Source organism: Podarcis liolepis (genome assembly GCF_965112155.1).
Source record: "Podarcis liolepis genome assembly, chromosome: 12".
NCBI lineage: Eukaryota > Metazoa > Chordata > Lepidosauria > Squamata > Lacertidae > Podarcis > Podarcis liolepis.
The window spans coordinates 48,451,055-48,468,163 of NC_139563.1; the positions used below are offsets into that span (position 1 = coordinate 48,451,055).

Below are 17,109 nucleotides of genomic sequence, written 5' to 3' on the forward strand. Positions count from 1 at the left end.
CCATTAGCTTAAAGTGGTGCTTCAGGTTAAGAACAATTTCAGGTTAAGAACGGACCTCCGGAACGAATTAAGTACTTAACCCGAGGTACCACTGTACATATAAATTCATGTTCTAAACGAATGAGAGAACAGATAGCTGTCTAGTTGAAGAAAGGTAGGAGCTGTTGCAAGGGCCTGGGGACAGCAACCCAAAGATTCCCCAAAGCCAGATTCCCCAAAGAATGAGTCTGGTTTCTACCAGGGGACTCATAGAATCACAGAAAGGCAGAGCTGGAACCCCCTTCCAGGACAGATGGACCATCAACCTCTGCTTAAAAACTTCCAAGGAAGGAAGAGGCCACCACTTCCTGAGGGAGTTCATTCCACTTTTGAACAGCTCTGTCCTAAAGATCTTCCTGATGTTTCGTCAAAATCTCCTTTCTTGTAACTTGAATCCATTGGTTTGGGTCCTACCCTCCAGGGCAGGAGAAAACAAGCTTGCTTCATCTTCCACGTGACAGCACTTTAGATCTTTGAAGATGGCTATCATATCTGGAAGGACAGATCCTGAAGGTGAGGCTCCAATACTTTGGACACCTCGTGAGAAGAGAAGACTCCCTGGAAAAGACCCTGATGTTGGGAAAGATGGAGGGCACAAGGAGAAGGGGACGACAGAGGACGAGGTGGTTGGACAGTGTTCTCGAAGCTACCAGCATGAGTTTGACCAAACTGCGGGAGGCAGTGGAAGACAGAAGTGCCTGGCATGCTCTGGTCCATGGGGTCACAAAGAGTCAGACACAACTAAACAACTAAACAACAACAACATCATCATCAACAACAACATATCTCCTTCTCAGTCTTCTCTTTTCCAGGCTATACATGCCCAGCTCCCTCAACCGTTCCTCATAAGGCTTGGTTTCCAGACCCTTGATCATCTTGGTTACCCTCCTCTGCACACGTTCCAGCTTGTCAATATCCTTCTTGACTTGTGCCCAGAACTGGACACAGCATTCCAGATGTGGTCTGCTTAAGGACAGGAGTTCACCCATTGCAAAGGTTCCTCTCCACTAAAAATACGTTTATCTGAAACGGCCACACTTTACCATACATGGGAAAGGCAACTTAAGAAAAGCATTGGGGGGGGGGGAGGGGAATGGGCAAGTCTCCTGGTCAGAGGTAATTTTTCAGGGAACGTTTATGTTTGATGACATGGTGTTAATTCACAAAAGTTCCCTTGTTGATACAAGATGAGATTTCGGCTCATGTTTGTTTGCAGGGGCAGATGCTGGTTAGAAGCACAAAATATTTTACCATGTATGGGAGTAACAAAAAAAAAGGCAGATCTTTGTAAGTATGGGAGATTTGGGAGGGAGTGGGGAGAAACAGAAGGGAAAATGTGCTTAAGAAGAGCCTGCAAAAGTCTGGAAAGCAAGCAGTGCTTAGTCACAATGAACTCTACCTTCTACAACATCTTTCCTAAATTTATTGCTCAGTTATTCACCAACAGTAACAGCACCCTCTCATGGACACATGTAGAAGCACAAACTAGCTGCTTTTGTAGATCACATACTGGGAAGAGCTTGCTTCCAGTTTTATTCTGAGATATTATCCATACTGTAGTGCAATGTACGATTCCGTTATTTCTTCAAGCAGTCATTCTTGGACCTGTATCTATCTATCTATCTATCTATCTATCTATCTATCTATCTATCTATCTACCTATCTACCTATCTACCTATCATCTATCTATCTATCTATCTATCTATCTATCTATTCCCCAGTTCATAGTGCTCGGCTACTCCACACTCTCCTGGCCTCATCTTCTTCTATTGCCAAAATCACCTCAATTAAAATAGCCTCGCTGCAACAATGACTGGGGCTCAGGCAAAGTCCGCCCCATCCTGTAGGACTTGAATTGAAAAATACTCCGCGGAGGGGGAAAGGACGGACCAAAAAGTACAGCTCATTATTGTTTAAAGAGAAACAGAAAACACCCCAATTCAGAATCAGTCACGTGATACAGATCGGGTAACATGATTGCAGTAAGGAAGAAAGCATTACAGGCGGCAACGATTTCAGGAGCGTCCAACTGACATGTGATCGCCGATGCGCAGGTCCTTTTGGACCCGGAAGAAGGCAGAACAGAGGTTGTAGGGGCATAATGGGGTGAGGAAGCCTATAAGGCTCTGCCGATGCACGTGGGGGCCAGGAACAGAACCCCTGCGTGAAATGCTCTCTGCTAGTACTTAAATATTTTTTCCAAAAAACCTTTAAAATAAATGAAAACCTGCTCCGTGGCAGTATCTGAGGACGGGAGGCAATTATAGACACTAGCTATAGGGTCTTGGAACAGTCACACTGAGATGCATGTTTCTTTTCTCCAGTAGTCCTGAAAGTGCTGTTGGGAGCTAACTGGTTTTTGTTGCCGTTGTTTTGCAGGTGCTGTCTGAAGCCCTATTAAGGTGAAGGTAAAGGGACCCCTGACCATTAGGTCCAGTCGTGACCAACTCTGGGGTTGCGGCGCTCATCTCGCTTTATTGGCCGAGGGAGCCGGCATACAACTTCCGGGTCATGTGGCTAGCATGACAAAGCCGCTTCTGGCGAACCAGAGCAGCACACGGAAACACCGTTTACCTTCCCGCCGGAGCAGTACCTATTTATCTACTTGCACTTTGACGTGTTTTCGAACTGCTAGGTTGGCAGGAGCAAGAACCGTGCAACGGGAGCTCACCCCTTTGCGGGGATTCGAACCACCAACCTTCTGATCGGCAAGTCCTAGGCTCTGTGGTTTAACCCACAGCGCCACCCACATCCCCTAAAGCCCTACAGAAATCTGGAAAACCAGTTTGACTAGAGACTACTGCAATACTGAAAAATGGGTACTGGTAGCTCTACAATACTACTACCCTCAGTTCTCAGAAAATCTACCAGGTGTACAAAGCCTAAATACAATGAGAAGTGTTGTTTACAAGTGACCTTGTTTTCCCTGCAAGCTTTTATTACACTTAAGCCTTCCACTGTCCTCGCACTTACCTGTGTTTAGTCATCTTCTGATTATGGCAAAAATGGCTGAAGAATCTGGCATAGTACAAATGCATAACTGCATGCTCCTTTCCTCCAATGTACAGGTCGACAGGCATCCAGTGATCTGCCAAGTCTTTGTGAAAAGGTCTAATAGAGAAAACAACCAATGCGTAATGAGAAGAAGCATAGCTGACCAAGGAAAGTTAGAATGATTCCCATTAGTAAGAATCAATACAAATGGATTTGACTGGCTTACAGGAGCAAACATTTGGATGCTACCAGCAGGGGGCAACATGACTTCATTGTATTAAAACAAAATCCATCCTAAACATTCAGTGGCTGTAGTAATCCAAACAACACTTCATTATAAAATCAAATCGTCTTATTGCTTAGGTGCAAATGAATGACAGCAAAGGGTATCAGATAGCTTTGTATTTTTAAGTTTTTATTTATACTTTCCAAGTTTACACATTTCATTACTTTTACAGTCAATTTAACATTTCAAAATTTGACTTTCTTTCCCCTTTCTGCAGCTCCTTAATTATTATTTTTTTAGTACCTTCTGCATATCCAGATTCATTTAACTTGCTCATTTAATTATCGACTGTAAATATATACTCTTGTGAAACTGCAGGTTATTACAATGATCCTGCTAATATTTTTATCTGTTTACAATCAGATAGCTCTGTTGGGGTTATTCAGGTTTACATATCTGACCAACAAGGGAGGTTTACAGTCAGTGAGATCATGTAGGAATATCTTTATGTGCTTAAAACTACAAAGTTGTTGTAACGTAAAAGTTCTACTCTGAATGAAACAAACACAATTGTCTAAACAGTAGAAGTGTGATAAACCCTCTAAACAGGTTAACTCTAGACTTAACTGAATGGACTCTGATTCCTGCTCTTAACATTCCTGCAGGTGTACAGTGAGACAGCTATGACTCTAAAAGCCATCCCCAAAACAAGGCGTTGGTTTTTAAATGGATAGTGTAATTTGAAAGTTTTAGGGCTGCACACACACCAACTCCAATCTGACTCATGCTGAAATCAATCTGTGGAGGGAGCCCATGTTTAACTAGGATTACTTTGGTCTGCCATTTTGATTCAAAATGGTGCCTAGTGTCCAAACATAGACAACGTTTGGTGGTGATACCTCAAGAGGCAGCTGAACCTATGGCAAAAAAACAAGCAAAATCATATTTCGGTTGACCATCTTGATTCAAAATGGTGGCCGGTGTCCCAACATGGAAGAAAAACGCTGCCCCACCTTGGGAACCCTCATGCCAAATTCGGCAACGATAACTTGAGAGACTTTCCAAACCTATGAACAGACAGACAGAAAGACAGAAGGACTGGCAGAAAACCCACTTGCAGATGATGAGCTCTTTATAATCTGGGAGGTTTTGACAAGGTGGTTTCCAATAGACTGCATTCTGAGGTGGTGAGAGGACTGCACCATGTCAGAAGATAAGCTAAGTGATGCAGTTTAAGAACAACCAACAGGCTAACTCCTTTGTATACTGGGGAAAGGGCACCACTGGCAGAGCAAAAACAGACCCCTCACAAGAATCATCTTTTTATTGTGTTCAGTATGAACTTAAGGATTATCTACAGGAGAGCCTTGCCACTCCTTCCGAGTTGAGCTATGAATAACAGGACCAGCTTATAAGATTACATACCAGCCTGCCTGAATGCAGGCTGCCTAAATTACTTACCTCTCAGAATTATGAGGATCAGTGTACCTTAAGTAATACCAAGCTGAATCAACAAATGTATCCATGGTGTCCGTTTCCCTTTTTGCAGGCTGCTTGCACCTGAGGAACACAAATTTTCGTTATTAGGGTTCTGCAGAGATACAAGGGAGCCATCTGGGGAGCTTTGTTTGCACGAATTTTTTTGATGATGTCCCTTATGAGATTGAAGCCGCATTAGCAGCCAATTTGCGAACTACAGATCTGCGATGCTCACTTGTTGTATAAGCCAAGCTTCTAACTGGGCATGCGAGGTCAGAGCTCACAGATCTCAGCAGAGGCGAGATCTACAAGTCTGTGCTTTGCAAATCTTATCAGAAGTGAGAAATCAGAAATGTGAGTAAGCCAAGAACGTCTCTCTCTTTAAATTCTTGCATCTGATGAAATGAACTTACAACTGGAAAAACCAAGAGAATCCAAAATGGGTAGATTCATTCATTCCTACTGTCAAATCCAGCAACCCCCAGTTAATCTGAATGGATAGGAATTCAAATTGGTCCTAAGCCTTACAACTTGCATGAATGAGTCATAAATGAACGAACCTTTCAAGAGTCAATTCAGTGATCTCTTATTCTTTCAAACTACTGTCAACCCTCCAGATTTCCCAAGCACCAAGGTACTTTATGCCTTTTACCAGCATTATACTGTAGGGTCCCTGAAAACTCAAAAGGAATAGCAGAAATCTATTCCTCTGAGAATGGGCACATGGATGGATGGATACTTGCTCCCAGCTGAGTGTTCACTGAAGCCTTTTACAACAATAAAATGTGGAAAGTAAATGCTATTACTCAAGATTTGCTATCATTTTATAAGGATATAAACTTGTGTGTAGATTTACAATACACCGACAATTACTTTGGATCCGGATGAAGTATTTTAAGTCTCACCAACAAACTTAGTCTGGTTCAAGCTCATTCAAAATACTGAGCAGATGGCTCTCTTTTTCCTTTAAGTCCCAGCTTATGTTTAGCCTGGTAAATTGGATAGACATATTCAAAAATCTAAAGGGCTGTCACATGGAGGATGGAGCAAGCTTGTTTTCTCCTGCTTTGGAGGGCAGGACCCAAATTTATGGCTTTCAAGAAAGGAGATTCCAACTAAACTTCAGAAAGAACCTTCTGACAGTGTTTGACAGTGGAATAGACTCCCACGAGAAGTGGTGGTCTCTACTTCCTTGGAGATTTTAAAGCAGAAGTTGGATGGCCATCTGTCATGTATGATGCAGTTGAGAGTCCCACATATCAGTGGGTTGGACTATATGACCCACGGAGTCCCTTTCAACTCTACAATTCTATGATTCATTGATTGCAAGATCCACTGGACTAAACAAGAGACTACTTGCACAGTTACAGATTTTTGGGCTTTATTGATTAATAAAATGCTGTGTGAGTGAGATAGCCATCTGTAGGCAGAGAAGAAAGCCAACATTTGATTCTTGTAGCTTTCAGATGGATGTGTAGCCAGGGCATAGTATCCTATATGTTTGTCTCTCCATTTGTATGAATCCTTTCTGGGGAATCCTCTTTCCCAAAAGCATGTGGGTTGAACATGGTTGCTAAAAGATTGCATGTGTATGTGTGCGCGCATGTGCACACACAAATACAGAAACCAAGATGGAGGGCGGGGAATGACAAGTTTGAAGGCTTCACCATGTAAAAGGCAAGCAGGGCACAAAAACTAGTATGTCAACATCATGTGATTCTTTTGTAGATAAGCATGGAGTGGTCAGAAAAGGCAGGGGCTCAAAGTAACTGTTCATTATTATCATCATCTCAAAATGGCCTAAGTTGAAATCAATTTCCAATTCTTAATCCCTAGACATTGCTGAACACAGGAATCACCAAGTGACACCTTTTCGTACATTTTAAAAGAGGGATTACAGTTGCACCTTGGAAGTCAAAGGGAATCCGTGTCCGTTCGACTTCCAAAATGTTCGAAAACCAAAGCGTGGCTTCTGATTGGCTGCAGGAAGCTCCTGCAGCCAATCAGAAGCCGCAGAAGCCCTGGCGGACGTTCGGCTTCCAAAAATAGTTCGCAAACTGGAACAGTCACTTCCGGGTTTGTGACATTCGGGAGCCAAAACGTTCAGGAACTAAGCTGTTCAACTTCCAAGGTACAACTGTACTTCTGGCTCCATTCTGAAGTGAGACATTTATTAAGATGAATTTCTTGGCTGAGTTTTGCCTGAGCATAGTTCTTTACATCAAATGCCTTTTGCAACAGCAACAAAATGAGCCTTTCTGAGTCACAGCACTGAGGTACCGCACTACCAAAAATAATCTATTCACTAGCTCTCAAATGTCCAGAGAAAGTGACAGGTTTACTGCTTCTGTATTCTGAAGTGTGAATGACTTGAGATCACTTAACGGCGCCAACAAGGCAGCCTAACAATACAGAATTCATCATGTCAACTCTGCTGAGAGCAATGTTCCATTATACGCATGATGAGGAAACAGTCTCTCAAGGATACGGATAAATTCTGATTCTTTCCACCAAGCATTAGCCACCCACCAGACCCTGGAGAATACAGATCTAGTTTCCCTAATGAAAATATAATTCTCCAAATCTGAATTAGATTCTGTTGAGCCAAGCAAACAAAAGGCTTAAATCTGGCCTGCATAAAACTCCCTTCTAATACAAATAGCTGCCTGACATAAATAACAAGAAGCTCAGATCTAAACCAAAAGCAGCGGTCCTAGGTGACTTTACACTTTACCATTTTTCCAGTGCAGAGATAATCTTTTGGTACACAGAGCAGCAGATTCCTGATCCCTTTATTTGCAGCAAATAAAAACAAATGACCCCCCCCCGCCCTCGCACTTAAAAGAAGAAATACGTGAAGCAGCCCTGGCACCAGACTCATGCAAGAGAAGTGAACTAAGATCTCCCCATTTCCCAAGGAAAAATAGCCCACAGAGCTTGCCTTAACTCCGTTTCCAATAGTAATACAGCTAACTTTGCTATAAAGAGGAAGACAAAGCCTTCCCTCCAAAGAAAAACCCTGTTCCTCTAATGACTGAGCTCAGCAGTAAGAAGAAACAGACACACAGCCTCTTAGAGTTAAGATCTTTTTTCTGCATAAAAAGAACTGGTGAATAGAAAGAACCTGAGACTGCTCTCCACTTTCACAGAAGGCAATGCAGAAGGAAGTAATAGCACAAAGGTACACTGGTGAGATAGTCAGATTTTAAGGACACTAAGCTTTAGTTTTCTGTCCTCTTTTTTAAAAAAAGAAAAACCAGAAGCCACAGCATCAACCAAATGTTTAACCGTAATAACAATAAAAATGAAACAAAATTGACTCCTCTTCCAGCCAAATCACTGACCAGAAGCTGTAAAGAAAACGTGCACTCACCTCGGACAAAAGCAGTTTACCCAGTGTGAAGCAGAAGCCAAAAGCGAGCCGCCCTTTCCTGTAAAGGATGTGACACTGGGCAATTGCACAGGTAAGTCTTCGTAAGGGACAGGAAGAGGACCGCAACTCTGGCAGTGGATGATTGGAATAGGCGTCCCCCAATAACGCTGTCGCGAGATCAGCCAATCTTTCAATTTACTACTTGTTAAGTGTCCTCCTACTCCTTTATTTTTGGCTTCTTGAGTGATGGCATTTAACGCTTGTTGTCTACTCATACCTGTGAACTGAGAACGACAGATGTTGGTGTATTCCAATGTTCTCACTGCAACGGTAGTCACAGTAATGTTCCTCTGTATATGTCCCACCACCAATAGTCAAGAGAATGGAATTCTATCCAAAGTCCTAATAGTCTCTCAAATTTTCTCCATTTTCATCTTCTGTTCAAGCCTCAAGGCAGTCGAATGATCAGGCCACTACCGGCAGCTGCTCTGTTGGATTTCGGCATGGTGGTCTGGTGTGCATTTTCAGGTGAAGTTCCTGGAACAATTATTTTAATCTCCTAGAGCAGGGATCTCCAACTCCCAAGAGACTGCGATCTACTCCCACTATAAAATTTCATTGTCCCCGAAGGGGGCAATGACAATAAAGATATATTATTATTATTATTATTATTATTATTATTATTATTATTATTATTATTATTATTAAAAAACTGGCAGTGATCTACTGTTGAGCTTTTTTTGGGGGGGGGTGATCAACTAAGATCAACCAGGGACACACTGCGATCGACCGGTAGATCACGATCGACTGGTTTGGACATGACTGCCCTAGAGCAATTGTTTCAATTTGTTTCTGGTCTTGCACTAAACAGGTTTTAAAAATAAAAGTACAGTAAGTCTCTGTTGGGCAAGTGGCTGAGCAGCAATACTATGAAGCTGTATTGCTTTGCAACTTAAGAGATTGTTTTAAACATGTTTGTAAGTAAAGGTAAAGGGACCCCTGACCATTAGGTCCAGTCGTGGCCGACTGTGGGGTTGTGGCGCTCATCTCGCTTTATTGGCCAAGGGAGCCGGTGTACAGCTTCTGGGTCATGTGGCCAGCATGACTAAGCCACTTCTGGCAAACCAGAGCAGCGCACGGAAACGCTGTTTACCTTCCCGCCGGGTTGGCAGGAGCAGGGACCGAGCAACGGGAGCTCACCCCATTGAACCACCGACCTTCTGATCGGCAAGCCCTAGGCTCTGTGGTTTAACCCATAGCACCACCCACGTCCCAGCAAAACATGTTTGTACATAACAAGAAACCTGGATTTCAGAAAAGTATTTTAGGATGCATGTGGCAGAAGTCCTGGTCCCAGCTATGCAGCAGGAGAAAGTCTGCAAGACCAAGGCTTTGCTCAGGCTCATTCTAGCTCATACATGTAGTGCTAAAGCAGAGTTTAGTATTTTCATACTAATCACTATCTTCTATTAGTACATATCAGATGACTGCGATAAAAGCCAGCAGTGGAGACTGCCAGCACTGGCTCAGTTCTTTCTCTGGTGCCAACTATATGAAGAAGAATCCATGCACTGCCAGAACCTATGTTCCTACACCCTGCAGGGTTTGGAAGTGCATTAGCCTTTGTAAATCAAGAAAATCTTTAATAAAAAGAAAAAGAAAAAAGAAAGTGTATTAGCCTGAAGCATTTAAACCAAACCATGTATGTCTGCATCTATATTAACTTCACACTTTCATTTTCTGTTATGCACATTTTAAAAATTGTCTAACATGTAAAAATCAAATATCTGGGTACATGTTTGTGTGTGAGTTTTAAAGTTGTCATTTTTTCCCATGGAGGCGTGGGGATGAGAAGGCAGAGACTCACAGGAGTGCACTAACCTCTCTGGAGTTGATCAGTCTCTCTGAACCATCCGGCAGCGTTTCAATTACTTCCTCAAACGACAGACCCAAATTCCTAGCAACTTCAGCATCATCTGGTTTAATGCAAGGGATTCCTTGGAAGGGAAAATAAAATGAAAGTGTTTCTTAAACAGATTTCAAATAAGACTCACCCCTTTGGGTTTTTTAAATGAAAATGCAATCAAACAGCTTTCTGATTCAGAGTTCAGGCAGCACTGCTAACTACCGTATTTTTCCGTGTATAAGACTAGGTTTTCCTCCTAAAAGATAATGCCAAAAATTAGGGGCGTCTTATACGCGGATAGTGCCAAGGGTGGGCTGGCGATTGGTTGTTGCCGCAAAAATAGGGGGCGTCTTATACATGAAAAATACGGTATATGCTTCTTGCATATACTTTCAGCCTCTTCAACCCATGTTTCTCTATTCCTTTCAGCCTACAAATCAACCTTCCAAATCAAAATGTATCTAAACTGACTCCCAATTCCTCTTCCATTAGAACAATACTCTCTACATTCAACTCTATAGCCCTTGGCCAATTCAATTCAATACATATTGATAAGATGAATTTGTCATTGACATCTTGGCTCTATATTTTCCAAGATGCAACCTCTCTTTTCTCACCCTGGTTTTCATATTAGCCAGCACTGGAACTTTAAATTCCTGCCGCGAAATCAATCTCAAATGCGTTCATTTGCAAGTTTTTCTCTTGCTGCAAAGCAAAGGCTAGATCTAAAGAAGCATGGTGACGTTACTTCTGAGAGATGAAGGAAGGTGGGTTAGATGCATCTTTCTGACAGCAGCTCCCCATGCTGTATGGCAAATATGCTTTGGAAAATGAGGGGAGCTTCAAAGACATTTGTGATACTGCAGTGGGCGGTGAGATGTTTTTAAAAATGAAATAAAATCCAAAACCCACACCTCCTAGGGCAAAACACCTCTGTGAGTTTTTGGATCCCAGTCATCAAAATCAGAATTAATGTTGATGTTTGGGTACTGATTAATTTAATTCTATTACTTTCCATTTTGAATAGAACGCTTTAATTCAAGGGGAGCTTGTGGCCATCCATATGTTGGGGGCCTCTTACTGTCATTAGCCTTGGAAACTGCGGCCAAAGGTCAAGGATGATATGAACCGCAGTCCAGAAACATCTGGATTATCATAGGTTTCCCCACTTAACTAATGGCTCAAAGCTTCAAATTACATTCTTGTGTACAGTGGTGCCTCGCAAGACGAAAAGAATCCGTTCCGCGAGTCTCTTCGTCTTGCGGTTTTTTCGTCTTGCGAAGCAAGCCCATTAGCGGCTTAACGGATCAGCTGTTAAGCGGCTTAGCGGATCAGCTGTTAAGCGGCTTAGCGGATCAGCTGATAAGCGGCTTAGCGGATCAGCTGTTAAGCGGCTTAGCGGATCAGCTGATAAGCGGCTTAGCGGATCAGCTGTTAAGTGGCTTAGCGGCTTAGGATCAGCTGATAAGCGGCTTAGCGGCTTGGGGAAAAGGGGGGGAGGGAAAAAACCCCGCAGGAACTCGCAAGACATAGGAAATTCGTTTTGCGAAGCACCTCCAAAACGGAAAACCCTTTCGTCTAGCGGGTTTTCCGTCTTGCGAGGCATTCGTCTTGCGGGGCACCACTGTATGTCAAAAGCTGGAAAACAACAATAAATAGAGGGGAAAGGTTAACAAGTTTAGATGATTGTCGTTTAAAAATGGAAACGCATTGTTTTACCATTTCACTGAAAAGAAATCAACTTGGAAGTTTATGAAATGAACTCGTACCAAGCTAATCTTTTATACAGGACACCAATTATATCAGGTGGACGGCATATGCTATAAATCAGTGTTTCCCAAATTGTTGTTGGACTACAACTCCCATGATCCCTAGCCAGCAGGACCAGTAGTCAGGGATGATGGGAACTGTAGTCCAAAAACAGCTGGAGGCCCAAGTTTGGGTAATATTGCTCTAAATGATACAAAAACATGTGTCTCAAGTACTTTGGGTTGCCCGACTGAAAGCTGGAAAACAGTCAGAACAGCAGCCTTGCTCAATCAGACCAAAGGCTCTCTACAGGGAAGTTACAGGGAACCAGGCAGAGGGCCTTCTCGGTAGTGGTGCCTTCCCTGTGGAACGCCCTCCCACCAGATGTCAAAGAGAACAACAACTACCAGACTTTTAGAAGACATCTGAAGGCAGCCCTGTTTACGGAAGCTTTTAATGTTTGATGTATTATAGTATTTTAATATTTTTTTGGAAGCCGCCCAGAGTGGCTGGGGAAGCCCAGCCAGATGGGCGGGGTATAAATAATAAATTTATTATTATTATTATTATTATCTAGCATCTCATTTCCCAGTGGCCAACTAGATTCTGCTGGGAAGCCCACCAGCAAGCCATGAGCACAATTGCCCTCTTGGTCTCCAGCAGGCGACATTTAGGGGCATGCCAAAACTCATTTCCCCCATGATAGCCTTACCTCCCATTGGTCTAATCCCTGTTAAAGGCATCCAAGTTGGTGGCTGTAGTGGTTGGGAGTTACTCGTGCGTAATCCTGCCCCGTTTGAGCATTGGATTGCCTGGTTAAACCCTCCAGACTGCACAGCCCATCTCAGCGTGGCTGCCCTTAGTCACTCGTAGAATCTGTCTGTGGGCGTTTCTTAAAGCGTTGCCAACATAAGAGTTGTTTGACGCCCAATCGTCTCCGCCTCTCACTGCGCGGGAGTCTCCTGCGCAGGGTGGGCGTGGGCAGCGGGGTGCTTGGGCTCTCCTCACTAACTTCCAACGAAGAGTCCTGGAGCCCCTGCACCTCCCTGTCCCGTTGCTCTCCTGGATCCCTGGTGTTACACTCATTCTCTTCCCCTTCTTCCCAGCTGAGTCTCCCCCTAGCGCTGGGACCTTCTCCTGCAGAATCAGAGACCCTCTCCTTCTCCCGTGCCTCTGATGTCAGTTCCCTGACAGTGGCTAATCTACATCTTGTGGTAGCAAATTCTATAGCTGCAAACCTTCAAATCAGGAGCAGAGCAACAGGCAGAAGCAGCTGCATGGAAAATTTAAAGTATATGACTGTTTACCAGCTTTGACTCTGGCAACCCTAGCAGTGCTTAATACATCAACCTTTATTTTCCCTTCCATGGATGCTTCTAGAACCCACAGACAACCATTATTACAGTTTCAGCTGCGCAAGCCTTATTTTTTCAACATGTTTCCTGTACTCACCTATTTTAGTATCGACAGAGCCTTCAAACTCAGATTTTGCGGAAATGACTACAGGAATCTCTTGACTGGTGAGCAAGTTCAGAGCTGTCACTGAAGTAAGAGACTCTACAAAAAAAAAAAAAAAGTAAAGATCATAATAATAGGAACACTGTGCCAAGAGTGTTCACTTACTGCTAAGAGAGCCTGCTGCTCTCTTGTGTTACTAAAAACCTAATGAAGCAGCCCTTGAAGATCCGGTCTTAGTCTGCTTGAATCAATAGCAATAATTCTGAATTTAATTAGTTTCTGATGGAAACGCAGCTTCTTGCACTTTTGAAAGATTTCTCTCCCAATCTGAACCTCACGCTTCAATTATCCCACCCCCTGGAAAAAATAATTACCATTCTCCAAGGATACATGAAATGTTTGTGCAAGGAAATGAATATCTAAATAAAAGCAAAAACAAAAACAAAATGTAAAGGGCAGCATATATTTTGTCATTATACTGGAAAGCTTTCCCTCTTATGCCATTTTTGAAAGATTGTCTCTTTTCGTTTTGCAGAATTGTCTGCCATTCCTTGGTTTAAAGAGATTTCGTTCTATGTTCGATCACTAGTTGGCATTTGCAATTTCTCTCAGGGAAATGCAATTCTGTGGTCTCTCACCAGGTGTTGCTATTATATGCCCTTTTTACTTCTAAGTGATAAAAGGGCACTTGTACAATGCTCTATTCCAGCCAATAGGAGTGTAATGACCATCTCCCAGTCTTCCTGGATCCAGTTGCCCTCTGGGGGGGGGGGTGTACCCCTCTCCAAGCACAATTCAAAGTGTTGCTGCTGACCTTTCAAGCCCTAAATGGCCTCGGCCCAGTATACCTGAAGGAGCATCTCCACCCCCATCATTCAGCCCGGACACTGAGGTCCAGCGCCGAGGGCCTTCTGGCGGTTCCCTCGCTGCAAGAAGCCAAGTTACAGGGAACCAGGTAGAGGGCCTTCTCGGTAGTGGCACCCGCCCTGAGGAACGCCCTTCCATTAGATGTCAAGGAAACAACAGTGGTACCTCAGGTTACATACACTTCGGGTTACATACGCTTCAGGTTACAGACTCCGCTAACCCAGAAATAGTGCTTCAGGTTAAGAATTTTGCTTCAGGATGAGAACAGAAATTGTGCTCCAGTGGCGCGGCAGCAGCAGGAGGCCCCATTAGCTAAAGTGGTGCTTCAGGTTAAGAACACTTTCAGGTTAAGAACGGACCTCGGGAACGAATTAAGTACTTAACCCGAGGTACCACTGTATCTGACTTTTAGAATACATCTGAAGGCAGCCCTGTTTAGGGAAGTTTTTAATGTTTGATGTTTTATCGTGATTTTAATATTCTGTTGGGAGCCACCCAGAGTGGCTGAGGAGGAGCGGCCAGATGGGCAGGGTATAAGTAATGAATTATTATTATTATTATTATTATTATTATTATTATTATTATTATTATTATTATTATTATTTACTGAGCCCACCCTTCCCTTTAATAAATTGCTGCCAAGAGATAAAGTGGACAAAAAAAATACTCAGAAGTAAGATTCTCTTGTTCATCAATTACTACTGATCATCTTGTTTAGACAAGCATGCACTCTAATATTTATTTATTTAAAATAATATTTATTATTTTCCATACATAAACATAACAGAAAAAAACCAACAATAATGAAAAAAAGAATGAAACGAAAAAAGAAAAAAGAAAAAAAACATAAAACATAAAATACATCAAATCACCACATAAACTGAACTTAATTAATTACTCAAAATCCATCTTCATAAACATATTACTTGACTTCCTCAAATCTCTTCCATCTGAGTTTCTTAGTAATTATATATAGCAGTTTCCAATATCATTATTTCCTAAAACAATATCACACTTATAATCATATTTCCTAAGCTTTCTTATCTTACATTTTCTCGTTTATTTATTTAATCCCAATTTAATCCTAGGCCTAATTGATTCTTTCACGTGATTACATATCTTTAATATTACACTATTTATTCAAATAGTCTTTAAATTTCTTCCAATCTTCCTTGCACTCTATTATTTATTATTCCTATTTTTTCTCTCTATTTCCTAATAGAGAGGAAGGTTGCAGCCCCACTCAGCCAAGGCCCAAGAACCACAATACAATAGCCAAAGCTGAATCTGGTCCAGCATCCCATTTTCCCAGGGCACAATGGCAACAGTCTTGGCTCCCCAACAAGTGGTATTTGGTGGTATACTGCCTCTGCACATGGAAGCTCTACTTTGCCAACAGCTGCCAATACATTTCTCTTTCACGAACGTCTGCATCCCTCCCCCCAAAAGGGATCTAAGCCAATAGTCAGCATACTGTGACAGTGGATTAATTATGGGTTAAAAAGCACTTCCTTTCCTGTGTCCCCTAGCTATTCCTAATCAAGTTCACGGCCTGGTCCAAAGTTCTAATATTATCATAGGCTGAAGAAGACTGTGCCTACCCTCCCTCTTCTTTCTCCAATACAGTAGTGCATAATTTTATACACTATTAAGAGGAAGAAGAAGAAAGAGTTTGGATTTGATATCCCGCTTTATCACTCAAAGTGGCTAACATTCTCCTTTCCCTTCCTCCCCCACAACAAACACTCTGTGAGGTGAGTGGGGCTGAGAGACTTCAGAGAAATGTGACTGTCCCAAGGTCGCCCAGCAGCTGCATGTGGAGGAGCGGGGAATCAAACCCGGTTCACCAGATTACGAGTCTACAGCTCTTAACCACTACACCACACTGGCTCTCAGTCTCTTCTCTTTTAGCAAGTCTTTAAATGGGGGAACAAAAACCTCACAGAGCTGGTGATCCAGCCCCCTAACTGTTCTGGCTGCTTACTCTTCATCTTTTCTAGCCTTACAATGTACTTTTCACGATGGGGCAACTGCAAGTGTGCACAGCATTTCAAATGCAGGGGCACCAATAATTAACACAAAGGCATTATTATACTAGCCATTTTATTTTCAAGCATTAAATTTGCATTTGGCATTTTTCGCTGCTGCCGCACACTGCCTCTCGTTGTACTCTGTAGGGTGCTGCAAGTCTGAAGTCAGGGATTCTTGGTTGTCAGACCTTACACTATGTGCCAATTTGCCAGAGGGGGCAAAAAGCCGCTAGCACAGTATCTGCTGCACTTGGGCACCACCGAAGGAGCTACGTTCTTCAACAAATAAAACTTCAAACGGAGACCCCAGCATACAATTCCTGCATTAGAATTTGTCAAAAAGTGTGATTCCACTGAATTCAGACAATAGTGTTAATTAACAGAGCCAGACTAGGAAGACTGTGCTGCTGTTTTGCTCCTGTCGTGAATGGTCATTATGCTCAGTTTATATAAATTTCAGCTTTATACTGAATTGGCCCAGAACTGTATGTCTTGTATGTAATGGCCATTTGATTTTGCTGTTTGCAAAGCTTTTCTCATGCATGCATGAGTGTGTGTGCATGTTTGCGCAAGATAATACACACAGACACACATGCGCAAACCCCTGTCGACTGAAAATATACATATGCTGAAGTGGACTCTACAGGGGGGAAAACCCAATTTCTTAATATTCAAGGTGTCACAATACTTTGTTGTTTTCCTGGAAGGAAATTCTGTAGTTTGGTGGTTCAGCAGTTTTCAGTTGCTACAAGGTACTAATCCGATAAGGGATTCTAGTCTGGTTTCTCAGTCGAAGCAACTTGTCTTTACAGAGAAGATCAGGCTGCTGCCATATGTTTAAAAGGCATGCTGCAATGTTTAAAAAATATTACATGTGAATTGTTTTGCACAAGCCTGACCATGTTAAGCTACACAAGCAACTGCCTAGTCTTAGTAAATCAAGCACTACCAGAAGAAAGAAAGAAAGAAAGAAAGAAAGAAAGAAAGA

At 42.6% G+C, this 17,109-nt stretch overlaps 2 protein-coding genes across 3 annotated transcripts in view; one reads left to right on the forward strand and one right to left on the reverse strand.

Moving 5' to 3' along the window:
- The window catches only part of LARS2 (leucyl-tRNA synthetase 2, mitochondrial), a 70,745-nt gene that overhangs the window by 28,473 nt on the left and 25,163 nt on the right, over positions 1-17,109 (reverse strand). For both annotated transcript variants that reach the window (XM_083467945.1, XM_083467944.1), the window contains exons 10-14: positions 13,219-13,323; positions 9,993-10,108; positions 8,112-8,395; positions 4,721-4,819; positions 3,013-3,150 (exon numbers count right to left, since the gene is read on the reverse strand). In XM_083467945.1, coding sequence (XP_083324071.1) covers positions 3,013-3,150; positions 4,721-4,819; positions 8,112-8,395; positions 9,993-10,108; positions 13,219-13,323 — 742 coding nt within the window. The remainder of the gene's footprint in view (positions 1-3,012; positions 3,151-4,720; positions 4,820-8,111; positions 8,396-9,992; positions 10,109-13,218; positions 13,324-17,109) is intronic.
- The window catches only part of LOC310689946 (uncharacterized protein), a 37,731-nt gene continuing 36,425 nt past the window's right edge, over positions 15,804-17,109 (forward strand). Inside the window, exon 1 of the mRNA XM_083468551.1 lies at positions 15,804-15,845. The gene's annotated coding sequence lies outside the window, so the exon portion shown is untranslated. The remainder of the gene's footprint in view (positions 15,846-17,109) is intronic.